The sequence below is a fragment of the Bubalus bubalis genome, chromosome 3 (genome assembly GCF_019923935.1).
Source record: "Bubalus bubalis isolate 160015118507 breed Murrah chromosome 3, NDDB_SH_1, whole genome shotgun sequence".
NCBI classification, from domain to species: Eukaryota; Metazoa; Chordata; class Mammalia; order Artiodactyla; family Bovidae; genus Bubalus; species Bubalus bubalis.
Window position 1 is genome coordinate 36,720,962 of NC_059159.1, and position 27,865 is coordinate 36,748,826.

The 27,865-nt window shown below is 43.3% G+C and overlaps 1 protein-coding gene across 2 annotated transcripts; it reads left to right on the plus strand.

Moving 5' to 3' along the window:
- Positions 1-470: 470 nt before the first annotated feature.
- On the plus strand, positions 471-27,834 carry ZFP3 (ZFP3 zinc finger protein). 2 transcript variants are annotated; one of them, XM_025280765.2, is made up of 2 exons: positions 471-668; positions 23,227-27,834. In XM_025280765.2, the coding sequence occupies exon 2, from the start codon at positions 23,235-23,237 to the stop codon at positions 24,756-24,758; it is 1,524 nt and encodes a 507-aa protein (XP_025136550.2). In that variant the 5' UTR covers positions 471-668; positions 23,227-23,234; the 3' UTR covers positions 24,759-27,834. The 2 variants fall into 2 exon arrangements, with proteins under 2 accessions (XP_025136550.2, XP_006060107.2); XM_006060045.3 differs by lacking the exon at positions 471-668 and adding an exon at positions 17,244-17,940.
- The last annotated feature ends 31 nt before the right edge of the window (positions 27,835-27,865 follow it).

Here is a 27,865-nt window from a genome sequence, read left to right on the forward strand (position 1 = left end):
AAACTGTTTAAATATAATAACTACAGGAAAACCTTTCCTCAGAGCCCACATCTCATTCTATATCACTGAGTCTACTGAGAGAAACCCTATAATTTATTGAATGCTGTAAAACCTTTAATCAGCTCTTAAACATCAAATAATTCATTCTGGAGAGAAATCCTGTGAATAACATCACAAGTGTTGGAAGGTCTTCAGTTATACTGATGGTTAAAACCCAGAGAATTTATACAGGAGAGAAACTGGCTGTAATAAATGTGAACATGAAAAAAAAAGAACAAAACTGTGGACATGCTCGCTGACCTAGGTCAAGCTTTACGACAACATCAAAGACTTCATTTCAGGGAAGAATCCTATGAATGTAATGAATGTGGTGATACCCTCACTAGACCTGTGCCTGAGAATCTGCTTCTGAAAAAAGAGAGAATAAAAACTCGAGCAATTGGAATGTCTCTGTGTATTTATTTTGTGATGCGAAGCTGCTGGCAGATCCCTGTATGCACTGCCTTGGTTCATACATTTCTTACATGAGTCCTTGATCAAATGGTAAACGTGGAAGAAAGTTTGTTTACATTTCCTCTTTCTAAATCATCAGAAGTACCACACCAGTTGGAAAAGCACTGGACGTAATCCTTGGAAATTAATGGAAGCTTTCTGACTTGTCGTGCCATGTAAGTAGATCAAATGTCCTTGTCAATCAGGGTCAGAGCTCCTGATAGCTCTTGTAGTAATTTTCTACCTGGAATTAGGGAAATGCAAGAAGACTTTGAACTGAAGGGTCCCGGCAAGCTTTCCACCATCAAGAAGTAGTTTATATTGGGAAGAAAGATTCCAGGGTGCTGTGGTATAAGAGCCCTCATACCTTTGAAAGGGTTGAAGGATGGATTGTCCCTGGTAAAAATGAAGAGAAGTGGATGATGACTGATAAAATTATTTTCTGAAACTTAATGTTGATTGAATTAGCCACTACAGTGGTGTATATTAAAGAGGAGGATGTGAAGATGCATTCATGCCTGTGAGAATTAATGCTCAGTTGTTTCCCAGAACCCGGCTTCTGTGTTTCTTCTCAAACTTGCCCATTTCCTCTCAACACATGCAAGACTAGGGGTACAGGTTCCTGAGCAGATACCCTTTCAAGACAGAATGTGAGGCCAGGACCAGAGTGAGTGTCTGAGGTACGGAATTCCTGGAGGCATTTGATCTCTTGCATGACCTTGTGCCTCTCTTGGCTCAGTCTAGTCCTGGCCCTGCAGGGAAGCCCTAGAGCTTGGATGGCTTGCTTGGAGGGGACTGAATGGAAATTTGGATTTTAGGGGGTCTTGGAACAGCTGGAGCAGAGAGGAAGGGATGGAAGGAAAAATGAAGGAAACATTTGGGAGGAAGCTAGCTGAGGGAAAGAGCTGTAGGAATGGGCTTAGTCACAGAGCCAGGTGGAAAAACCAAGTGGCTTTAAGACACAGCTCTGCCATCTTCCGAGGCACCAGTAATGGCCCTCCCTGTGTCCACTGACTCATTTACCAAGTGCCGCCATGCTTGACACATCGCTGTTAGAAGCATGCTTTGAGACTTCCCTTGGCAGTCTGGTGGTTAAGACTTTGCCTTCCAGTGCAGGGGGTGTGGGTTCAATCCCTGCTCTGGGAGTTAAGATCCTACAATGCCTCTCGGCCTAAAAACCAAAACATAAAAAGAAGCAACATTGTAACAAATTCAATAAAGACTTTATAAATAGTCCACATGAAAAAATCTTAAAAATAAAAATGATTTGGTTGGACTCTAACCAAGGTTTTCAGAGGCTAGCTCACGTAATGGTTCTTTATCATAAAGGTATTGGGGTTATTATTATTACTTTTTATGGCTTTGTTATAAAAATAGAGGGAGAACTCAGTGGTCTGGGCTGCACGAACTCTGCCCATTCCCAAGATTTCCAGGGCTGGCCCTTAACCAGATCCTGGGGGATAACCTTTGAACCCTTGGGAAATCTTGCCTGCTAAGAGAATTTGTATATCTGAGGCCTTGGGCCATACCAGATAGTTTATGTTAACAATGTGATGCATCCTGAACACCTGTTCTGTATGCCTACGGGCTTGGGCCACACTGCATCTGGGCCAAAGACTGAATAGCTAAGGTCAGTCACACTGGCATTCCGTGCTTCCATGACTGACCCCCAGCAGAAATCCTGAACTGCAAGGCTTGAGCTTCCTTTTTTGGCAACACCATGTATGTGTTGTCATATATTGTTGCTGGGAGAGTTATGCACTGATTGTGTGATTCCCCAGAAAAGGGAGAACCAGAAGTTTGTGTCTGGTCTCTCCTGAATTCCACCCTATGCACCTTTCCTCTTTGCTAATTTTTTTTTTTTTTCTAATTTGATTTTTCTTTTCTTTCTTTCTCTCATGGCATGTGGAACTTCCTGACTAGGGATAGAGCTTTTTGCTTCTTGCAGTTAAAAGCACGGAGTCTTAACCTCTGGACCACCAGGGAAGCCCGTCTCCTTGCTAATTTTAATCTGCATCCTTTCACTGTAATAAACCTGCTTCCTGAGTTTGGTGAGTCCTGCTAGCAAATCATCAAATCTGAGAGTGGTCTTGAGGACTTCAATATTGATATTCTTGCTGGAGTACCCAGGAAAAGCAGAACAGGCGGCAGATTGTTTTGGATCCAAGGCAGTTCAAAGGACTTCTATTTAAGAAATTAAAAAACATCTCAGCCGCAGAACTTTATTTTTAAACCAATTATAAGTACCCAAAGATAGAAGTTCAAAAGCAAATGAAAAAGAGCACAAACAGCTATAGTTGTCTATGTATTGCTAACAACAAATGTCAGGCAAAGGGTATCTCTAGACTAGGGGCACGGTTAAGGGCCTCGTTTACTGTTGGGCCTCATTTGTTGTTCTGGAAGGAACCCATCTGTGATTTTCCCATTTAATGGGCCTCTGGTCTTTACTATCAAAGCATTCCTTTTCCCAGAGGAAAAGACTACTACTAAATATGTAAGTGAGCTTCCCAGGTGTTGCAGTGATAAAGAATCTGCCTGCCAATGCAGAACCGGGTGCAATCCCTGGGTCGGGAAGATCCCCTGGAGGAGGAAATGGCAACCCACTCCAGTATTCTTGCCTGGAGAATCCCATGGACAGAGGAGCCTGGCGAGCTACAGTCCATGGGGTCGCAGAGAGTCAGACATGACTGAGCACACACACTCGTGAAATACATAATTATAATGTATTATCTCACAGTCCTTACTATCATCCCAGAAAGTTCAGTAAATATAAAAATGAACTACCTGTTGGAAAAGTGTCTGTCCATGGTGACTCAATATTGAATGATTAATACCTTAAACGTCACCTCTACTTGTTAACTTTCTCATCTCAGAAACCAATGACCTTGATGACACCGCACTGGTTACTAGTTTGGTGAGTAATTCAGAGTTAGTGGGAGAGCCCAGCTTGTTTCAACAGCAGGAGCTTTGTAGATCTTTAATCCTCCCACTCTGGACTTTCCCTCTTCTCAGACTGCACTGAAAGAAGACTCCAATTAGCAACATTTTTACTGTATTATTGTTGACATTTCCCCCTTCTCCGTATGATGCTTGTCAGTCTTATAAGTTTGAAAGTTGTCTTTACATCTCTGTCACCATCTTCTCTACTTTTCTTTTTTCTTTTTTGGTTGGATCAGGTCTTAGTTGCAGCACGCAGGATCTTTAGTTTCCACATGTGGAATCTAGTTTCTTGACCAGGGATCAAACCTGAGGACCTCTGCATTGGGAGCACAGAGTCTTAGCCACTGGAGCACCAGCGAAGTCCCTTATCTTCCATTTTCTTTATCCAAATATTTTTAAAATACAAAAGTTATCCTTTAAAAACAAAGCCAGAGGGACCTCCCTGGTGGTCCAGTGGTTAAGACTCTGTGCTTCCAATGTTAGAGGCAAGAGGCACAGGTTTGGTCCCTGGTCAGGGAACTGAGATCGCACATGCTGTGTGGCGTGGCCAAAAATTAAAAAACGAAGCCAGGGCTCTTACATGAAATGTCAGTTGGATGATGTTTGGCTATGACCCAAAATAACAACAGCTTACTCATGATTTAAGTTTTTTTTCTCACATAAAAGGCAATTCAGTGTTCCTAAAGAGCCTTCTGGGATTATCTCTAGGGTGAAGCTCCTGCCTTCACGTATAAGGTGGGGCGGCTGGCATCAAAACCATGTTGTAGGCAGAGAATGGAAGAAGATGCCTGCCATCTGTCTCTCAAGGGTATTTCCTACAAACTTCCCTTTCCATTCATGTCGCACAGGTCAGGGCTTAGCTATGCGTCCACACCAGCTCAAAGAGAACTGGGAATTGTACTCTTCTTTTTTTTTTTCTGTCTGTACCACGCGGCATATGGGATCTTAGTTCCCTTACCAGGGATCAAACCTGTGCCCTCTGTATTGGAAAGCAGATTCTTAACCAGTGGACCACCAGAGAAATTCCAACTTCTGGGACTCTTAAGAGGGGTGGGTGATACTGGGTCACTCATCTCCACCAGTTGTCATGAATGTTCATCGCATTTTCCTCTTTTCTTTTCTCCACCAGGGCTGCTGTTTCACTGCTGTACTTGCCTATAGAAACAGCTTGTCTTACTTTGGAATGCTGGTTATGATATTTTTATATTAAGTAATACACAAACAGTATGCATGTTTCAACATGTCTCTTGGTATAGAAATAATTAAGAATCTAGATGAGGGGAATGGTGTGTATATTGAATTTTATGGGTTTATTGAAATGTAAACCCCTGACTTAAAAGACACTGCCAGTATTCAAAGTGGCAGCTGTGTCAGATTGACAAGGGCTCTGAGATTTCACTTTTTCATTTCTTCTCATCTGCTTTCCCACACAAAGCTGGACTCTGTTTGTAGCCTTGTGGCGCCACCTGACGCCCATTGAGGACACTGCCTCTTCACCCCCAAGCTGGGAGAGGACGCCTTAACAGGTAAACATATCTCTTGCTGCGGTGCCTTTTGAGATTTCCCCATCTACTGTGATTACACTTTGAAAATCCTCACACGAGCACTCTTTCCTTCTATCCCTTTCTTTCAACTCTTGCCTGTGTATGTGTGTACTCAGTCATGTCTGACTCTTTGTGACCCCATGGACTGTGTAACCCACCAGGCTCCTCTGTCCATGGAATTTTGCAGGCAGGAATATTGGAGTGGGTTGTCATTCCCTATTCCAGGGAATTTCCCAACCCAGGAATTAAACCCACGTCTCTTACATCTCCTGTGTTGGCAGGAGGATTCTTTACCACTGCACCATCTCTCCTCTCCTTGTTTGCACCAGCAGTTGCTGCAGAGTTAACTGCCATTGTACACATTCTAGAGCCTGGTATATGCTAAGAGCTTTTTGTGCATTATCTCACAGTTCTCACAAGAATCTTATGTATTTAATAATTTATCCCATTTGGAACATCCCTGAAGGTCCAGTGGTTAAGAATCCTCCTTGCAATGCAAGAGATGTGGATTTAATCCCTGGTCAGGGAACTAAGATCCCATATGCCGCAAAGCAACTAAGCCCATGCATCACAACTACTGAGCCTGTGCATCACAACTAATATTATCCCATTTTACAGGTGAGAACACTGAGGTACAAAGCTGAAGTCATTTTCCCAGGTATGCAGAGCTACTAAGGGGAAGAGTGTAGGGCTGTCTCTAAGCCTATGCTTTACCAGTGGTTCTCAACGCTGGAAAGCACCTGTATTTTTAATTTTTTTTTAACTTTTTTGGAAAATACTTTTAAATGTATCATTGTGTTATGGGAAAAATACATTTTGGTGGTTATTAGGAAAACTTGGGCTTCCCTGGTAGCTCAGCTGGTAAAGAATCTGCCTGCAGTGCAGGAAACCCGAGTTAAGATCCCTAGGTTGGGAAGGTCCCCTGGAGGAGGGCATGGAAACCCACTCCAGCATTTTTGCTTGGAGAGTTCCCATGGACAGAGGAGCCTGGCAAGCTACAGCCCATGGGGTAGCAGAGTCGGACATGACTGAGTGACTAAGCACAGCACAGCACAAGAAAACTTACCCAATGGTCATAACAGTGTTCCAGGGGTACATAAATATATTTCTGGTTTCAATAGCTAATCTAAAAATAAAATTTAGGAGCACTTCCTGCATGTAGGTTAAGGATGCCTATATACTTGTGTGTCTTGGCATATGTTCACTGAATCATTCATTCTCTCGAGTGTGAATTTTAGCATCCAGGCTGGTTGTGTTACTTGGATACTGAATTTAAACTGAAAGCCTTGTTCCTCAGGGTTAAGGTGACTTTTATATATTATTTATTTTTAAAAATTTATATTTTTGGCTGCTCTTGGTCTTTGTTGCTGTGCATGGGTTTTCTCTAGCTGCAGTGAATGGAGGCTACTCTTCTTTGCCGTGTGTGGGCTTCTCATTGTGGTGGCTTTCCTTGTTGCAGAGAATAGGCTGTAGGCACATGGGCTCATTAATTGTGTCTCACAGGCATAGTTGTTCCAAGGCATGTGGGATCTTCCCGGATCAGGAATCAAACCCATGTCCCCTGCATCGGCAGGCAGATTCTTAACCACTGGACCACCAGGGACGTCCTAAGGTGACTTTTACATTTAGTGATGCCTTGAGACATCAGAATCACCTGGGAGTTAAAATACAGATAGCTCTGCCCCCATCCTGGACCTTTCAAAAGCACCGTCTCCCGAGGTGGGCCTGGGAATCTGAAATCTACCTTCTGCTCACTAAGGGAAGTGCCTTATAATAGTGTGGTATTACTGGATGCATTTTATAAGGTGTCGAATAATTTGAAATCATGTGATAAAAATTCATTTAATATGCAATGAGTGAAAAAAGCAAATCCCCTCCAATTAAAACAAAATTTCAGGAATCTCAATTTGAAAGCTCATGAAGGAAGTTGGACACTGTTCACCCTAATGAACCGGTAAACAAATGACCGAGTCCTTTGTGAGTATCATGAGAACTTGGCCATTGTTTTGATTTGCTTTGTGCCTTCTGTGGTTATGTTGTGGACTGTTATTTTTAAATGTACTGCACAGCCTAGTGGAACCTAAAGAGGCATGACAATTAAAAGTAATGTGTTCTGGATGGGATCTTGGCATGGGAAGAGGCACTAGATAAACACTAGGGAAATCTGAATAAGATACTGGACATTAGTTAATAACTGTATCAGTTGGTTCCTTAATTGTAACAAATGTACCATTCTCAGGTAAGATGTTAATATGGGAAACAATGTGGGATAGATGAGACTCTGTGTACCACCTCTGCAATTTTTCTATAAATCTAAAACTGTTCTAAAGTTAAAAGCTTATTTAAAATAAGTAAAACAAAGAATTACAAACATGGCAAAAATGTACTGTTATCATTTGAGTGTTTTTATGTTCTATAACCTCATATTTGCATTTCTGTGTAATGGTGTTAATGTTGGGCTTCCCCTGTGGCTCAGTGGTAAAGAATCTGCCTGCCATGCAGGAGACATAAGAGGCATGGGTTCCATCCTGGGGTTGGGAAGACCCCCTGGAGGAGGGCATGGCAATCCACTCCAGTATTCTTGCCCGGAGAATCCCATGGACAGAGGAGCCTGGCAGGCTAGAGTCCACAGGGCCGCAAAGAGTCAGACACAACTGCAGCGACTAAGCACACAAGCATGCACGCTCATGTTAGCATTGAAAAATGAAAGCAAGATGTAATAAAACTCCATAGACAAGTTGTAACAATCACTATGCCACTTGATCCTGTTTCTTTAGGAAAGAGTACCTTGTGAAATCACATAGACAACAAACATAGCCTTTGAGCAAAACATATTCATTGACTGTAGGGTTATGAGTCATGTGATGATACCAGCTCACCTTATCTTTATTCCTTTGGGGGAAATTACCTTAAATTGTGTAATGTCTCCAGAAACTCATTTCTTGCCAAAACCTGTCAGCTTTGTAATGGTGGTGGTTTTCTTATCAGGCGTGATGAGTGCAGTTGTGCCCATTTTCATAGAGCCAAGAGGTTAAGCCACTTATTAAAGTCTCAGAAATAATAAATGGTAGAGCCAGGACTATAAGCTGGGTCTCATGGTGTTTAAGCTAATATTCTTTTCACCTCTCTGCAACAACAGGGGCTGGGCCCTAACCCTTTACAAGGTACGATGGCCCCTCTTCCTCTTTCCTGTCAGAAGGCCACTTTCACTCACAAATCTACACCTGCCTGGAGCACCTGAATTCCAGAGAAGTCAGCTGGGCCTCAGATCTAGGTGGCTCCCCAATTGTCTAACCAGGGATTCTTTAAAAAAAGATTTTTTAAAATTATTTTTTGGCCACACCACATGGCATACAGGATCTTCACTCACCAGCCAGGGATTGAACCCATGTCCCCTGCAGTGGAAGCACAGTCTTAACCACTGGACCACCAGGGAGGTCCCTAACCAGGGATTCTTAACATGAGAGCACACTGGAATCCCCTGGGGAGCTTCGCTGATGTTTCTTACCTCCAGAAACTTGGAAATATTTGGTCTACAAAGCATCCTGGGATTTTTTTTTTTTTTTGCCCTAAAATTATGGCATGTTGTTGTTTAATGTTGCTACCAAAGAACAGATCTGCCTGTTAAACCTGCTTCCAAGGAGGTCATGGAGTTTTTCGTGGATGTCATTTCTGTTGATCATCTATCCCAGAAGTTAGAACACCTACCCCTTAGAAGCAGATGCCTGGCTTTAGGCAAAGCTCTTTGGGTCTCCTCCCCACAATACAGACGTTCTATATCTCAGGATATAAAGCAGAATTCATTTCTCATATGTTTTTAGAGTAGAAGGCTAGTCCCACAAGCTGAGGGCTGAAACAAACCTAGTCATACCTGAACATTGTGTGCTGTTGTTGAGTGTGTTGTTCCAGAGGGCAAAACAGTCTTTTGACTGGTCTCTGGGGGACTGCAATGTCCACTGTCTCGCATAGTTTAACACTTGGGCCTTGTCAAAGGAAAGGAGTCCCCTGATTCTGACAAGGTCTAATGTAATTATTTATGTCCCTCTCTATGAATCCCAGTCTCCTCCAGGTTCAGCCCCTTTCTCCTCTCACCCTAACAAACCTACATCTTAAATAGTTGTTTTGTTGCTGTGCAGTTGCTAAGTTGTGTCCAACTCTTTGCAACCCCATGGACTGCAGCATGCTAAGCTCCTCTGTCCTCCACTGTCTCCCAGAGTTTGCTCAAATTCATGTCCATCGAGTCTGTGATGCTCTCTAACCATCTCATCCTCTGCCACCCCCGTCTCCTTTTGCCTTCATTCTTTCCCAGCGTCAGAGTCTTTTCCAGTGAGTCAACTCTTCTCATCAGGTGGCCAGAGTATTGGAGCTTCAGCTTCAGCATCAGTCCTTCCAGTGAATAATCAGGGTTGATTTCCTTTAGGATTGACTGATTTAATCTCCATGCAGTCCAAGGGACACTCAAGAGTCTTCTCCAGCACCACAATTTGAAAACATCAATTCTTTGGTGCTCAGCCTTCTTTATGGTCTAACTCTCACATCCATACATGACTACTGGAAAAACTGTAGCTTTGACTATATAGACATCTCATATTAAGCAGCATAGGATGATGGGAGGTGTGGCCTATTTTCCCAATTAAAGGTGTTTGTCCATCTCCTCCAGGGATGCTGCTTGTATCTTTGGGCTCTAGAGACTTTAAACCCTTGCCCACTAGTGCTGGAAATAGTCCCAGATTCTTCCAACATCTTGGCACCAAAGATATTCCCTGGATCATCGTGTCCTCCCTTGGGTCTAGCACAGTAGGTCAAATTACATACTCAGTCTTATTAAGGAAAGGTCTAATTTGATCTTCTAGAAGGTATAACTTTATAAGATTGATTGCTGCTTATCCAGGGGTGGCCTTATTCAAAAATAAAGAACAAATTAACCAAGCTTGATGGCTGATCCCTCTGGTTGCTGTATTTTGGTTCACTGACACTCCAATGTTATATGGAACTTGTGGACTCTAGGGTCAGCTAAGGTTCCTTATCCACCCTGTGAAAAAGTTACCAACCCCATCATAACTGTTGATCTAATGGGATAGAAGGCCTTCCCAGATGACTTGGTGGTAAAGAATCACCCTGCCAAGCAGGAGACGTGGGTTCGATCCCTGGGTCATGAATATACCCTGGAGAGGGAATTGGCAACCCACTCCAATATTCTTGCTTGGAGAATCCCATGGACAGAGGAGGCTGGAGGTCTACAGTCCAAGAGGTAGCAAAAGAGCCAGACAGGACTTAGTGACTAAACAACAACAATGCCATAGAAGGAGCTTTGCGGAGCTAACTGGCTACATTTGCTGTTTTAACCAGCTTTACCCTGTGTCCCAAATCCCTGCCATTATTCTTCTGGGTTAAGGTACTGTTCCTTAAGGCCACTGTTAAAATTCAGCTTAATTACAGAAGATTTTTCCAGGTAAGCATTTCTTAGGCAACATGTACAGACCATCTGTGATTAGTGCAGTGCTCTGGTCACAGTCCCTGAGGGCAGGTTTGGTTCTTATCACTAGGTGGGGAAATGAAAAATATTCTTACAACATAATACAAGATACCAAAGGTGAAATTAGCCCAAATGCCAAAGGTCACTGGAGGACAGTGAAGGAGTGATTGAAATGAGAAGAGAGCAAGCATGAAAGGCTTTGTGGATGTGATTTTTTGGAACCAGGTCTTGAAGTATGGAAGCCAGGTGGTAACCCAAATATACTTATCATGCAGGATTTTATTCCAGTAGATGGGAGACACTTTATGTACATGTGAACCAAATGTGGATTTTCTGGATGTTAGATTTGAAACTTTCTCTCTGGAACTGATTGTTGGTCAAAATAGTGGCAAAACTGGCCTAGACAAAACAGAGCCCCACTAAAGGATGGATGGGTGGTTTAGTCACCAAATCATGTTCAACTGTTCTGACCCCATGGACTATAGCCTGCCAGGCTCCTCTTTCCATGAGATTTTCCAGGCCACTGGAGTGGAGTGCCATTTTTTTATTCAGGGTATCTTCTTGACCCAGGGATCAAACCTGGGTCTCCTGCATTGCAGGTAGATTCTTTACCAACTGAGCCAGATGGAGGTAGGTGTGTATTCAGTGAGACTCTAGGAAGGAAGCCAGGTTGAAATGAGGAGAGTCTGGGGAGGAGTCTGAAGATGTGGGTGCTAATCTGGTTTCCCCTCTTCTGACCTGAGTAAACCTGGACCAGCCACTGAATCCTTTGAGCCACCTTCGCCTGTGAAGGACTTTTCTGCAGCTGCTGTAGACAGCCAAAGCTTCCAGAGACTCTGATCATGGCCAGTATATACGAGAGGGCTTTGGAAGCTTTGTTCAGTATTTGTAAGGTTTGGATTTGTTGTTATTGTTCTTTTAAACTGTGCCTGAAAGCCTGTATTTTGCCTACCTGAATAACATCTCTTTATCTTGATTTTGTATATGGCATGAATGTAGTGAAGTTGAGGATCATGTGAATAACTCACTGCTGCAGGGGTAGAGAGAGTTTGAACAAGGAGGAAGACGACAAGCCCAAGATAAATCTAGAGAGAGAACGTGTGGGTGTTGGCAGCAGAATTAAGCATCAAGAGACAAAGGGACACTTTTGCTTTAGAGCGACCCCAAAGGGTCATCACAACTATGGATTTCAGTGGCATTGAACCCAAGGACAGGATTGTGGGTAGGGGTGTGGCATAAGAGAAAACGAAGTACAAAGAACAATAAACAGTGTGGGCGATGGCAAAGGGATCGCATTAACCTGAGAGGTTGCATCACAGAGAAAGGATCTTGTTGAAGCACTGAAGTGCATCCAGGGTTTTTAAAAAAATCAAAGTATAGTTGGTTTACCATGTTGTGCTAGTTTCAGGTATACAGCAAAGTGATAAGTTATATAGATAGACAGATTGGATGCATCCTTCTTCAAAATTCTTTTCCATCATTGGTTATTGCAAGATACTGTATATAGTTCACCGCGCTTTATGGAAGATCCTTATTTTTCTAAATTAATTATTTATTGTTTTTGGCTGTTCTGGGTCTTTGTTGCCGTGACAGTTTTTCTCTCGTTTTGGAGAGCAGGCACTACTCTCTACTTGTGGTGCAAGGCTTCTCGCCGCAGTGGTTTCTCTTGTTGTGGAGCTCAGGTTCTAGAGAGTGTGGGCTTCAGTAGTGACAGCTCCTGGGCTCTAGAGCAGAGGCTCAGTATTTGTGGTGCAAGGGTTTAGCTATTCCGCCCCATGTGGGATCATCCCGGACCAGGGATCAGACCCATATCTCCTGCATTGGCAGGTGGATTCTTTATCACTGACCCACCAGTGAAGCCCTGTTTATCTATTTTATATATAGTAGTGTGTATCTGTTAATCCTAAATTCCATTATCCCTTCCCCCCACCTTCCCTCTTTGGTAACCATAAATTTATTTTCTATGTATGTGAGTCTATTTCTGTTTTGTAAATAAGTTCATTTATATCATTTTTTTAGATTCCACATATAACTGACATCATGTATTTGTCTTATTTACTTAGTATTTACTTATTTGACTTATTTACTTAGTATGATAATCTCTAGGTCCATCCATGTTGTTGCAAATGGCAGTATTTCATTCTTTTTTATGACTTAGTCATATCCCATTGTCTCCATATATACCACATCTTGTTTGTTCATTCATCTCTTGATGGACATTTAGGTTGCTTCCATGTTTTGGCTATTGTAAATCATGTTGTTATGAATGTTGGGGGTGCATGTATCTTTTCGAATTCAAGTTTTCATCTTTCCCAAATATCCATGATTTTTAGGGGCTGTATCTTGAGCTGGAAAAACAGCATCATGAAGATAGAGTGAGGAGTCATTCTGGCCTCCTGCAGGTTCTCTAGTCACATTGGGAACTAACATGTCCCTGTGATGGTGGGAGACACCTGGATTTGGACACAACACTCCTCCCATGTTGTTTTCTCAAAATAGAGCCTCAGAAATATTCATGTAGGACTGCCTTGGTCTGCATGGCAAATGATTTCCACTCATATGGGAATTCAGACTATACTTAGCAGCAGTTTCTTGAAGTGTTGTGATGAGGGGCTCAGTGAACAGAGACACTAGAGGTGCTGTCTTAGCCCTGGTGACATGTGGGCTCTGTTTTTTGGCTGTTCTGGGTCTTTGTTGTGGTCAGGCTTTCTCTGGTTATGGAGCAGAGGCTCTTGAGCACAAGGGCTCACACTCCTCAGGTGGGCTCATTATTTTGTGACCTTGTGAAGACTCCAGAGCTCTGGAGAAGAGCCTCATGCCCTGGGCTAGTTTTTTTAAGCTCTTTCCTCTGATCACTTGCTCCCTTGTACATTCTGCTTTTGTCTATTTCCAGTGCATTTCCTGCCACCACCTCCAGCTCTCCTTCCTCAAAGCCCAGCACTGACCCCTCTGCCAGAGCAGCCTTCTCTTCTCTGCCTCTGTACCTGGAACTGAACCATGGCCCAGTCACTGGAGAGTGAGATTTCCAGGTGTTGCTGCATTTTATCCCATGTTGAAGGGCTTCCCAGGTGGCGCTAGTGGTAAAGAATCCACCTGCCAATGCAGGAGACATAGGAGATGAGGGTTCGATCCCTGCATGGGGAAGATCCCCTGGAGAAGGAAATGGCAACCCACTCCAGTATTCTTGCCTAGGAAATCCCTTGGACAGAGGAGCCTGGTGGGCTACAGTCCATGGTGCTGCAAAAGAGTCAGACATGACTGAGCACACACACACACACACATCCCACGTGAAAGGGACCATGGTTTCACCTGAGAGGGAAAGAGACGTGGACCTTACAGGACCTTGAAGGCACCTCTTCAATTTAGAACTTGTCCAGGAAAGATCTCCTATTTTGGCACAATGTTAACATGACCTCAGATGTTAAGATGTTAACATGGCTCAGATGGTAAAGTGTCTGCCGCAACGTGGGAGACCCGGGTTCGATCCCTGGGTCGGGAACATCCCCTGGCGAAGGAAATGGCAACCCACTGCAGTGCTCTTGCCTAGAAAATTCCATGGATAGAGGAGCCTGGTGGGCTACAGTCTATGGGATTGCAAAGAGTTGGACACGACTGAGTGACTTCACTTTCTTTCTTTCTTTAACATGACCTTGCTGAACCAGGCTCAGAACTGGTTGCTCTGGGCTCCCCAGGATAATTGTTAACCCTAGAAAAGGAGATTGCCTTTGTGTTTCACTTCCTTGCATCTTCATAGCTGAAGGTGTGAGGGGAACACTGAAGACTTAATTGAGCCTTGACTCACCTTCAGCCGGTTGCTGTAGTGTGGAGATGAGATATGAATATTTCAGGTCAGTCGCTTTATACTGAACATGGGCCCAGAATGGCTGGCAGCTCTTCTGGATGTGTAACCAAATTCTGACTCTTAAGGAGCACTCTGTGTGTGGGAAAAGGTGTATTCATATGAAATGGTTAAGTCACATAAGGCAGGATGCATTTGTGTTGTGCTGAGTGAGACTCTGGTGTGTTGAATGTACTGTGAGGTTGGTGCAGTTGAAAGGAAGGCAGGATCAAGGAGAGAGGTGATGGTGATAAAAAGAATGAATGTGGGGAGTTGAAAGAGAAGAGCTGTTTACAGGAAGAGAAAGCTACCAATCCAGTGTCCCTGTGTTAGGTCAGGCCCTGGCCTGGGATTATTCACTGGGAGAAAAGGGTTTTGAAAGACATGAAGGTTTTCAAGGTGGGTGCTTTTGGTAATTTCTTCAAGAATCCTCACAAAAACTTACATTTACAATGTTATTTAAATCTCAGGGGACACTGAGTGCTGTTACGAACAGTTTGGTAGTAGCTTGGAATGTTGTCCATAGAGGATAGAAAATATAATTATGATCGGTACTAGGTCCAAATCAGAGTTGTAAGCTACTCTGAGAAGTGGCACGGTTTTGAAGTCTAAGAGAGGAGAGTAGCCAGTGCTGGTAGCCCTCCTCCCCACATCTCCCATAGAGAGAAGAGAAGGGACAAGGGTGAGCAAGAGCCATATGCCTTTTATTTTCCATATTCCTGTCTCTGTGTGAATTCAAGAGGTGGCTGACATTCCTGGCTGCCATTTTTTTTTCAAGAGGAGCAACACTGCTCATACTTACATATAAGAAGCAATTCCATGGAAGTCCTGAACCTGTTAGGAGACTGTGAAACACCAGCCCCTACCCAGTCATACATATCCTCATACACCCAGTCTTGAGAAGGGCTATTTGTGGACCATATGCCTTGGCTTCTTCCCTTAGTAGGTCCCTGTTGCTCCATATGGCTTCTAAATTGGCTAGTGTAGTGAAGCAGGTAGGCAGGGAAGTAGCTAGGAGGATACAACTTATCCTTTTCCTGTTTAACCCACATACTGGGGCTGATCAAATGAAACACTGTTAATGTCTGGCTAGCAAAGTAATGCTCAAAATTCTCCAAGCCAGGCTTCAACAGTATGTGAACTGTGAAATTCCAGATATTCAAGCTGGATTTAGAAAAGGCAGGGAACCAGAGATCAAATTACCAACATCCACTGGATCATCAAAAAAGCAAGAGAGTTCCAGAAAAACATCTACTTCTACTTTATTGACTATGTCAAAGTCTTTGTGTGAAGTGAAGTGAAGTTGCTCAGTCGTGTCTGACTCTTTGCGACCCCATGGACAGTAGCCAACCAGGCTCCTCCGTCCATGGGATTTTCCAGGCAAGAATACTGGAGTGGGTTGCCATTTCCTTCTCCAGAGGATCTTCCTGACTCAGGGAAGATTGACTGCGTAGATCACAACAAACTGTGGAAAATTCTTGAAGATATGGGAATATCAAACCACCTGACAGGCCTCCTGAGAAATCTGTATGCAGGTCAAGAAGCACAGTTAGAACTGGTCATGGAACAACAGACTGGTTCAAAATTGGGAAAGGAGTACGTCAAGGCTGTATATTGTCACCCTGCTTATTTAACTTATATGCAGAGTGTATGACGCTAAATGCCCAGCTGGATGAAGCACAAGCTGGAATCAAGATTGCCGGGAGAAATATCAATAACTTTAGATACACAGATGGCATCACCCTCATGGCAGAAAGCAAAGAAGAACTAAAGAGCTTCTTGATGAAAGTGAAAGAGTAAAGTGAAAAAGTTGGCTTGAAACTCAACATTCAGAAAACTAAAATCATGGCATCTGGCCCCATCACTTCATGGCAACTAGGTGGAGAAACAATGGAAACAGTGAAAGACTTTATTTTCTTGGACTCCAAATTCACTGCAGATGGTGACTGCAGCCATGAAATTAAAAGACGCTTGCTCCTTGGAAGAAAAGCTATGACCAACCTAGACAACATATTAGAAAGCAGAGACATTACTTTGCCTTCAAAGTTCCAAAGCTATGCTTTTTCCAGTAGTCATGTATGGATGTGAGAGTTGGACTATAAAGACAGCTGAGAGCTGAAGAATTGATGCTTTTGAACTGTGGTGTTGGAGAAGACTCTTGAGAGTTCCTTAGACTGCAAGGCGATCCAACCAGATCATTCTAAATGAAATCAGTCCTGAATATTCATTGGAATGACTGATGCTGAAGCTGAAACTCCAAATACTTTGGCCACCTGATGCGAAGAGCTGACTCATTTGAAAAGACCCTGATGCTGGGAATGATTGAAGGCTGGAAGAAGGGGATGACAGAGGATGAGATGGTTGGATGGCATCACCAGCTCAATGGACACGAGCTTGAGTAAGCTCTGGGAGTTGCTGATGGACAGGGAAGCCTGGCGTGCTGCAGACCATGTCACAAAGAGTCAGACAAGACTGAGTGACTGAACTGAACGTCTGGACCAGTGACACCCAAATTTTAGACTGCATCAGAACTCCTGAAGGGCTTGTTAAAACACAGATTGTTGAGCTCTAACCTCAGTTTCTGATTCAGGAAATCTGTGGGTGGGGTCTGAGAGTTTGCATTTCTAACCATCATTCCAGCTGCTGCAGATTCAGACACCACACTTTTGAAAGTTTTGTTTTTTTTTGGCTGTGCTGGGTCTTCCATTGCTGCATGGGCTTTTCTCTAGTTGTGGCGATGGGGCTACTCTCCAGTTGCTGTACTCCAGCTTCTCATTGTGGTAGCTTCCCTTGTTGCAGAGCAGAGGCTCTAGGGCGCGCGGGCTTCGATAGTTGTGGCGGAGAAAGTAACAAGTACACAGGTGCTGAGTTGAGAACTATCAAGCTATTCAAGAAATGAGGTTATGGTAGAATGCTGTTCCCACTGACTGAACCACTGTCCCCTTCACTCTTAACCCCGGTAATTCCCGGTCAACCTTCAGATTTCAGCCTAAACATCACTCCCTCCAGTAAGCCCTCCTTGACCTCAAGAGTGGGTCTCCCTTTGCCCCCAGCAGATGATCGGCCTGTTCCTAGGATGTAGGGGTCTGTGTTTACCAGATTCGTGGAGTCAGCGGGTCAGCGGAGGGAGTGATGGGATAAGGGATGCAGATGAGGAAGTTAAGGACACAGTCTCTGCCCGAGGAGAAAGTGAAGCCAACTTTCAATTTCTTGAGTCCAGATCAATGCTTGGGGGAGCGACATCAGCGTGCAGAGCGGCCGGTTCCAGGGCGGAAGTGCATCCCTGGAGCCGTTCTAGGAAACTCGGAGGACCCAGCTTGTCGGTGATCCTCGGGCAGAAGTGGGCATTGCCAGACGCAAAAGGCCACTTCAGGAAGCTGGTGTGGGAGGCAACGGCGAGGTGGGGCTCGTGTGAGGGCGAGAACTGGGGCAAAGCAAGCCTGGAAACGGTGAGGAGTCGCCCGCCAGCCGACCACCTGTTCCTCCCGGGAGTGCGGCGCGTGCTGATTGGCTGGAGTGTTGCCTGGGTACCGGAAGTGGCCGATGCCCGTCGCCCGTGAAACCAAGACAACAGCTGCGGGTTCTGAGCGAGCGGGCGGAGAAGCTTGGGGAGCCCGACCGGAGCGAGTGTGGGGCGGTAGCTGCGTGAGGTGAGACCTCATCCCGTCCCGGCGGGGAGCGGAGGGCACTGGGCTCCTGAACCCCTGGCCCGCGAGCCCCGCGGAAACTCGACGTTTAGGCCCCTACCAGACCCGGGTTCGATGTATGACCTTGGACGTTATGGTCCCCCAAGCCCCCACCGGGTCCCCACCTGCACAAACCCTGGACGCGGCCAGGGCCCGTCCTCGCCCTGGTTCCCTGCCTGTCAGTCGCCAGACAGGAGCAGCAGGGACACCCCCTTCCTCGGTCCTGACTTGGGGGCCGATGGGAGCTGTGGCTTCCTCAGATATTCCATCCCCAAGTAAAGTGCGGGGACGAAATGGCGGGCAGTGTCAGAAACTCCAGGCCTTCTGGCAGCTTGTCTCCAGGGCCGGCAGACGGGATATTAGCATAGGAGGGTTAGTGATGGAAAGGAGGTAGGTTTGAGCGCAGGGTTAATAGAGCCTTGCTGATTGTGGGAACAGGGAGACAACAGAGGAAAAGAAGATAACAGTGCTTTAAAGGAGCTTCTTTTTACAACTAGTTACTGACATCAGCAATGTGTCAGACTTCCGATCTAGGCTCTTGAGATACAGAAATGAGTGAAATACCCAGTTCTTCCTCCTGGTACCACAGATTCCTTGTGTAGACAAGACATGTACACAAATTCCTTGTGTATTTACCAGGTACCCGAAATATGTTAGGCACTGGGAATGTCAAGATGAATAGAACATCCTTGCTTATGGTCTAAAGAAGGAAACAGATGACTTAGCCTATCCCTGGAGATTCTGACTCTAAGAGATCTGAGGTGGGACCTGGAAGTATTTTCAGAGGTTTTTCTAGTTGACTTTTCTGCATCTAACCTAATCCCAGGCCAAGAATCATTATTTAAGTATCATTCATTAAACACACAAAAACCTTCCTGCTATGATTGTAAGCCCACTGAAGAATTTTTTGAGTTTTATATGGCTCCTCATATAGGCAGTATGGTCCTTTAAAAGTTTCATTTCTCAGGGTTAATAAGTTGGTAGATATTTGGTTTATGCATCATTATTTTGTGAATGAGGATTTCTGAGTGCATTAAAAGAAATACAGATCTGCAGAGTTGAAAACTCTGTTCTGATTTGGAGACCCAGCAGACACTTGTCATCCCCCAAACTGAGGACTAAGAGTGCTGAGCCTACTCCTGAGATGGCATGTCCATCTTCTCTCTCTCCAGGAAAAACTCATTTTAAATTTAGAAAAGTGAAGAATTGAGAAACAGGAAATTATGTTTGGAAATTTGAATTTGTGCTATGAGTAGTGGAGTGTTTCCACATGAGGACAAGGTCTAATGTGTATCTGTACCTCTGGGAAAATCAGTCAAAAGAAGGATGGCTTTGGGACTTCCCCGGTGGTTCAGTGTTAAGACTCAGCACTTCCACTACAGGGTCCATGGGTTCCAGTTCTCGTTGGAAACTAAGATCCTACATGCCTCCAAGTGTGGCCAAAAGAAGAAAAAAAAAAAAAGAAGAAGGATGGTTTTATTTATACATAAAAGGTGTCTATAAAGAAGGTGTCTAAAACCAGTATTTAACTAATGGCATTAATATTGTGGCACTGGTGGAATGCAAAGTAAAAATAATCAGAGGGGGCAAAATTTAATTGGGGAAGACTTTCTGGATTAGAATTTTGAACCAGTTTTGAAGTTGGGGATAGATATACATGCCTAACGTCTATGTCTTGTATCTTGTTTTTCTGTGAACACATGATTTTACATATGGTGTGAGACAGATGTGAGTTTTATGAATGCTGATTTTGTAAGGAGCTAGATGATAGAAAAAAAGTAACTATAGGAGAGATGGTGGTGAAAAGGAAAGGCGAGAAGAGGGGTCAGAAGTAGACAGGGACTGAAATACCAGCTTGTGGAACTTGTTCTTGGATGAGCATTAGAGAGAAATTTATTTAAGACAGTGCTTCCTAACTCAAATAGTACCATGGTTGAGGAAGAGAGCTAAATTCTCTATGCTGAATTCTTACAATTATATAGGTACACATTATTTATAATTTTCAAAAACTTCAATGGAAAAGGGAAAGCCAGGTTTTGAGTGTCTGCCTTTTTTCCATGGGAAAATTAGAGAAGGCACTGAGTGGGGGAAGTTGAAGAAGATTCCAGTTCATTTTTAGGGGTAGTAGAAAAAGCTTCCAAGACTTTAGGATTCCAGTAGGAGATCAGGTTCCTTGACCAGGGCTGCACCCTTGAGTGACTCAGGAGGCCTCAGGGTATGATCCTGTGGATGACTGGAGGCTGGGCAGAGAAAAAGAACAGTACAAAGGGCACCCTCCAAATCCCCCTTTTCCCCTTCCCCAGTCTCTCCTGCTTCTGAGAATCTTCATTTCTTCACTAATCTCATCTTTTCTTCCCTCTTAAGCTTTCTGTCTATTGGCACCATCCTTTCTAACATAAGCATATTCAACTCTCTCCCATTGGAGAAAATCCTTTGATTTTCTTTGGCCTTTTGCACTAGTGCCCATCTTGGTCCCCTCCTTTCATCTAAATTTTCTGAAAGAAGCAGCAAATTTACTAATCAGTCCACTGTCACCTGGTTTCTGCTGCTGTCATTCCACTGACTCTGTTCTCACATGTTATCTGTAACTACTCGGCAGACGTTTTCCAGTTCTTATCCTACTGGATCTATCAGCTGCATGTGATGCTTTGTTGTTCCCTCTGCTATGGCCTTGGTGACCTCTATGCTTTTGTATTCTGGTACTTCTACTTCATTAACCCTTCTTTCTCTTCCTGGAGAGCTTATATTCCTCTCACTACCCCTTTATCATTAGGGTCCTAACAGGAAAGAGGTACTTTGCTCAAATTAGGATAATTTGAGTAGGGTTTATTTGCAAAGAAGTTAGTTGTAAAAGGTGTGGGTGTGGGAAGGGTGTTGAGGAACCTGGGACTGGCAATAGCTTAGTAGTCACCAGCCCTAGACCAGAAGAGAAAAGAGGTAGGAGAGGTTCTGGAACCCATATGAGACAGCTGGGTAGAACAGACTCCTTGAGATGAGTAATGAACTTCAGTTGAAGGGCACCAGGAGCTCAAGGAGACCTCATAGGAAGGAACCAGGAGGATAAATACTCCGACCTCACTCTCCTCCCTCCTTTCAGCCTCCTGTTGGGGCTCCTCATTGGTAAAACACATTGGTAAAACACAACTGGAAGCCAGAGGGCCTGTTGGTGAGTGCTGTGTAGGTTAGCCTTCTGGGACAGAGAGCAGGGTGGAGAAAAGTTGAAGGATCTGAAGTGCACATGGAATTTAACTGGAGTACTCTTGAATGTTGGCTTTGGCTTTCTAGGTTTCTGTCTTCAGTATCTGACAGTTCTCACATTGTATTCATTACTGCCTATGCTGAGTGCTGTCAAGTCTGTATCTCTCTTCTTGACTGCTCTAAACTTTAGACCAATATATTTTGGCTGATTCTTTGATACTACTGTATGGATGTGTTGAAACTCATCTTGTCCAAATCAGAGCTCACTTGTCATCTGCCTTCCTAAACTAGCTATTCCTCAATATTCCCAACCTTGGTGGTACCACTATCCATCTAATTATACCTACCTCATGCGTGTATTCAATCATACTCCAAGTCTTAGGGGATTTGTTCTCTCAAACATTTCTCTAGTCTGTTTCCTCTTCATTCACACTACTACTATTACCCTTGCTAAATCTCTGGGGCCATTGTACCTGTTAGTAGCAAGTTTGACTTCATAAATTAAAAAAACCATAATGAATTAAGCAAGGAAAAACCTCATTTCTCTCTTAGATAAAAGAAATCCAGAGGCAGGCATTCCAGGGCTGGTCTGGCAGCTTCACAGGGTCACCAGGGACCCAAGGTCCTTCCTCCTCTGGTCTAGGGCATGCTGGTAAATGCATGGTCTGAGGTGGCACTCCAGCTGTCACCTAATGCCCCAGGCACAGCCCCAAGGAGGGTGAAGAAATGTATCCCCTTACCTTTAAGTAGATATCCCAGAAGTCCCTTGTGCTTTCATTTGCATTTTACTGTCTCATTGGCCAGAAGTTGGTGATGTCACAAAATCTAGCTGCAAAGAAGGCTAGAGAATATATTTTCTTAGGTAGCCTTGTTGCTAGAAAAGTAAATTCATTATTCTGTTGATGAGGTGAGGAAGAGGGAAGATTGGGATAGACAACTAAAAATCCTTGCCATAGCATTTTAGAAGTTTTTTTTTTTAAATACAGGCTTTTAGATTTATAAAAGTGCTAAGAATATTACCTAAAGGGGTCAGTTATAATACTCATAAGTAAAACAACATTGCAAACATATATATAATAACAACCCGTTAGAAAATATAAGAAAAACTCACTAAAAGAGAAGACATACAGAGATGTGATAGATATAAAAGCATCAGGGTAAGTTTGGAAATTTTACAAAACTTGGAAAAATAGAATAGACAGGAAGTTTTTGTAAAAGAAGACAATAAGAGAGAACTTTCTGTAACATATTAAAACTTTTTAAGCTACAGTAGGTTGAACAGTTTGGTATTAGAGAAGGAATAGACTGATCAGGAGAACTGAAAGGAGTCTGGAAATGGACCCAGATATATATATGGAAATTTAGACTGTGGTATAGGAGGCATTTCAAATTAGTAGGGAAAATTAGGTATTGATACAGTTTAGTAACCATCTGGAGAAAATTAAGCTAGAACCTTACTTCATCCAAATATAAGGGAGTCAAGCGTGGTTCCTTCTGTGCCCATTGTAGCTAAGTCATGTTAACCTTCTGAATGGGTGACCCCTACCACATATACAATCCCCTATTCTGTAGAGCTGGTGAGCCCCACAGCACTGGGCTAAAGATAGCTCTTCTTGCTACTCATTTCTGGTTACTGCCTCTATAAACTCCAAAGTCATATTAGTCATTTTTGCCCCTTCTCCTAACCTTCTCCATATATTATCTGCTAATATGGCCACAATTTTCCTTAAATGTTTTCCTTACCAACCTCAGGTTCTGTCCCAACTCACTGTTAATATGGAACTTTTATCAGCATCTTCTTACCATCCATTTCCTGTCTCCAGCCTTTAATCTCTTCCTTTGATCATTCCTCTCACTCTCTTCAGTCAGCGTCTGCTATTTGTGTAGCATGTCCACCATAATCCTGAATCTTTCTCTTCTTTTCCATAGCATCCTATAATCTCACCAGATACAGAGAGTGCTGTCAGAACCCTGTTGAGTTCCATACTTCCTAGCATGGGCTTCATTTAGCTGTGATACAGCCACTTCACAGACTTACTTCTCTCATTTCAGATTGTGAGATGGGGACTGAGAACAAGGAGGTAATTCCCAAGGAAGAAATTTCCGAAGAATCTCAGCCACATGGGGCATTTTTAGAAAAAATGGAAGAAAAACTTCCAAAGGTGGTGTGCCAGGGTCATGAGTTTGGAGCAGTGTGTGAAGAAGACATATTGGAGGGGCATTCCGGAGAGTCCACAGAAAAGATTCTGGGGCAGGAGTCATCTGAGGAGAGAGACTTTGCATCAGAGTTGATTATCTTTAAGAAATCACCCTCCAGTGAGAAAGATCAGGAGAAGGATGAGAGTGAGCGAATCTGCAGACTCAGCTCAAACCTGCTCACACGTCAGGGAGACACCACATTAGAGGCAGTTAGCACATTTGCTACTTCTGGCCAGAACTTCATAGAGAATTTAGGACCTAACAAAACACACAGAAGTTCTGTGGGAGAAAAGCCTCATACATGCAAAGAATGCGGGAAAGCCTTTAACCAGAACTCACATCTTATTCAGCATATGAGAGTTCATAGTGGAGAGAAACCCTTCGAATGCAAAGAATGTGGAAAAACATTTGGAACTAACTCAAGCCTTCGAAGGCACCTGAGAATTCATGCTGGAGAGAAGCCCTTTGCCTGTAACGAATGTGGAAAGGCCTTCATTCAGAGTTCACATCTCATCCACCATCATAGAATTCACACTGGAGAGAGACCTTATAAATGTGAAGAATGTGGTAAAGCCTTCAGTCAGAATTCAGCCCTTATCCTACATCAGAGAATCCACACCGGGGAGAAACCATATGAATGTAATGAATGTGGGAAGACCTTTAGGGTTAGCTCACAGCTTATTCAGCATCAGAGAATTCATACTGAAGAAAGATACCATGAATGCAATGAGTGTGGCAAAGCCTTCAAGCATAGCTCAGGCCTTATTAGACACCAGAAAATTCATACTGGAGAAAAACCGTATCTATGTAACGAGTGTGGGAAAGGCTTTGGGCAGAGTTCCGAGCTCATCCGGCATCAAAGAATTCACACAGGAGACAAACCGTATGAATGTAATGAATGTGGGAAAACTTTTGGCCAGAACTCAGAGATAATCAGACATATTAGAATTCATACTGGTGAGAAGCCCTACGTTTGTAAGGAATGTGGGAAGGCCTTTAGGGGGAACTCAGAACTTCTTAGACATGAGAGAATTCACACTGGAGAGAAACCCTATGAGTGCTTTGAGTGTGGGAAGGCTTTTAGACGGACCTCTCACCTTATTGTCCACCAGAGAATTCATACTGGAGAGAAACCTCATCAGTGTAATGAATGCGCCAGAACCTTTTGGGACAACTCTGAGCTGCTTCTCCACCAGAAAATCCACATTGGAGAGAAACCTTATGAATGTAATGAATGTGAGAAGACATTCAGCCAGCACTCCCAGCTTATCATACATCAGAGAATTCACACTGGAGAGAAGCCTTACGAGTGCCAAGAATGCCAGAAGACCTTCAGTCGGAGCTCTCACCTCCTCCGACATCAAAGTGTCCACTGTATGGAATGATCTGCAAAACAGGAAAGCCTTCTGAGGGAAAAGCTGAAGTCAGACTTCATGTTCTTAATCTGCACCTCGAGTTCTCAGATCAGATGAATGGGCAGAACTTCCCCTGTCCTTGTATTGATTTTTATTTAAGCAGCTGGACAAAAAAGGATGAGGCAGTTTTATGAACTGTTCATTGAGAAGTTTCATTGTACTGAGTTAAATCATAAAAGCTGTTTCAGGCCTTAATTCTCCTCTTTCCTTTTTCCTCCCCTTCCTCCTTCCCCCCTTGTGGATCACATAACATTAGGGGTCTGCACCAGCCATCTAGCCCAGATTGTTACTATTCAGGAAAAATGGAAGAATGTGATTCCATCACCTCCTAGGAATGGCACAGTTGACCCCTTGAATATTAACCCCTGAAATGTTAAAGTCTTGGCCTAGAAGACATACCTCTCTGTCTTTTCCACTGTTTAGCACTGGGATTTAGTAAGCTTTATTAGCTTCAAAATGTTCCAAACTCTCTATCAAGTTTCCTTAGAAGATGGCAGTATTAATGAAGAAGCAGGAAACTTGGGTCATCTCCCATCTAGGACTTCCTCAGTGATTTGAAGAGGTGCCCTGATGGAGGAAACTGACAGGCAATTTACAGGATCATAAGTGAAGGCCCTCAGAATCCAGAGAGGCTGATTAGCAAGGCCAGGGGAAAAACAGGTGAGGCCAGGCCACTCAACATGAGTAGAAGCAGCTCTTTCACAGCCGCTCAGACTGACTGCTCCCAAGAACTCTGCTGCGTTCACTTTTGGTCCCAGTTCCTGCTGCTGCTGCTGCTGCTGCTGCTGACAAATCCTGTGTCAGGAAGTAGCTCAAAGAGGACTGTGCAGCTTCATTGTCAGCAGGCACCAGGCCACAGTGATAAGCAGGTTCACCTGACTGACCAGGGCCCCTGCCTTGCCAAAGCACTTAAGCTCTCATGACCACTGTTGGGGGCCTTGGTTCATGGACCAGAATGTGATAGCCTCTTCTCAGTTTGCCCTTGACCTTGGAATTCTCTTTCTTCAACATCTCTACATGTGTTTTCTGTGTCCCCCTCTGTGTTTCTTTTTCCTCCAAGGAAACACATCCTCAATTTTTCATGTGTCAGTGTTTCTGAGGCAGTCTTTCTGAGGTAGTGGGAATTGCACTAATGAGAATCCATCAGGCTTGGGGTTTGGTGTAAGAACTAGACCTTGAATAAAGCACTTCACCTGCTGATCCCTAGTTTCCTCATCTGTAAAATAAGGGGAGTTGAACTAAATGATCTCAAGTTTCAACCAACCCAATAATTCCTCAACTCTTTTTTAAAAACTTTATGTATCTTCAGTGTTTTATTCTTTAATCTCTTTGTTAAACTAATACTAATCACTAGTATTTATTGAATTTTTACTATGTGTCAGAACAATGCCAGACAGTTTACATTTTTATTGTTACAGCCTCCCTATGATGTGGATCCTCTCTTTTTAAAAACAGACAAACAAAACAGCTTTCTTGTGGTATAATTTACATACCATAAAATTCTCCTGTTCTAAGTGTTCAATTGAATGCGCTTTAGTTTATAGAGTTGTATAACCGTTAGTGATCTGGGTACTCTAGCCCAATTTGAAAGGTGAGGGGCAGGGGAAATGTCAGGTAACTTGAGCACATGATCAAGCTTATGATCACAAAGCTAGTAAGTGCTAGAGCCAAGACTCCAGCCCTGAGCTGTGCTCCGAAGCACTGTGCTGTACTCTGGGTAGGTGGTTGCATTACTGCCTTATTCAAAATCCTTTGTACATTTTCTATTAATTACTACATGAATTTGAATATAGCTGATTTAAATCATGTCCTTGGAAACATAACTGGTCATAGCCCAAACCCATCAAATGGGTTTATTCTTGTGTCCCAATATGTGTCCCCTCAGGTTCATGTCCTTGGCTTGAGAAAAGGGCTGTAAAAATAAGATGATTGATTACACAGTTTCCACATCCTTCCAGATACCTCTATTAGAGAACTAATAGACTTTAGCAGTTCTTTAACTTACCTCTTTCCCATGGGTGATTACAAGTGCAGTGTGCTTTCATTTCTTTTTTCATTGCTCAAGCTCAAATTGAATTATTCCCAAACATATCTTTCTTACTTGAAACCTGGATGTCACCCATTCCCTTAACTTCTGATTCCTGTGTTTGAACATTTTATTGGCACATACACCCCTTGCCAGCCCTTAATATAGAACTCAGCACCTCTTTAACACTCCCCACAAAGGATCCCTTCACATAAACATACCCATGAGTAATACTGGCTTTACTGAAGATTTTGGTGTGTAAAAAGTGGAGAAGGAGGTTCATATTCTGTTAGACATTTTGTTCTCAGAGTGCCCTTGGACAAACTGCCACTGAAAATTTTTCTCTTTGTCCTTCCCTCTCAGGTTTATCACTTAAGCTTCTTTTTTCTTGCCAGATAATGAGCAACCCCCCACTTCCAGCTCCATTACCTTCTTAAACCCACTGCTTAGCAAAGAGAAAAAAAAAAAACCCTTCAGTTAAATATACTATTGGAACATTAGATGCAATTTTGTGGCCAATTTTTGTTGTGCTCGATCCTAATGTTAAGGGAGGAAGTTCTATCTCATTCTAGAAGAATCTGCCAACATATATTAGTGTTTTCCCAGGAGAAATTCTGGTGAATGAAATTATTTCCACCTTCTTATATACACACTTCCTGTAACCTCACTTCCTGCCTTTACCACCTCTCATCCAGCTAGCTCAGACTCCTTTATTTTCCTTGTTTGCCCCCTCCCCCTCAATTTACTTGGGAGCCAGAATCTGACCATAATGTAATTACAACTGGTAGTCATAATCTAGTGCAAGTAGAATTCTGTCAAGGAAAAAAAAGACTTAAGTTTTCTTAATGTTAGACCCATTAAAAATACCAGGCCTCACAATCTCAAAGACCTACTAAAATACCCAGAAATACCCTTCATGATTTTTGCAGCTATGTCCATGTATATTTTCACCCTTCCCTAATTAAAGTTTTATTGGTATTCTAACGCTTTGTGTAAATAAAGTATTTCTTTACAATTCTATTGATTTGATGCCTTTCTAATGTGTATTCCA

What these genes read in the sequence shown, in the direction of transcription:
- ZFP3 (XM_025280765.2), top strand. Translation starts at nt 23,235, where the DNA reads ATGGGGACTGAGAACAAGGAGGTAATTCCCAAGGAAGAAATTTCCGAA.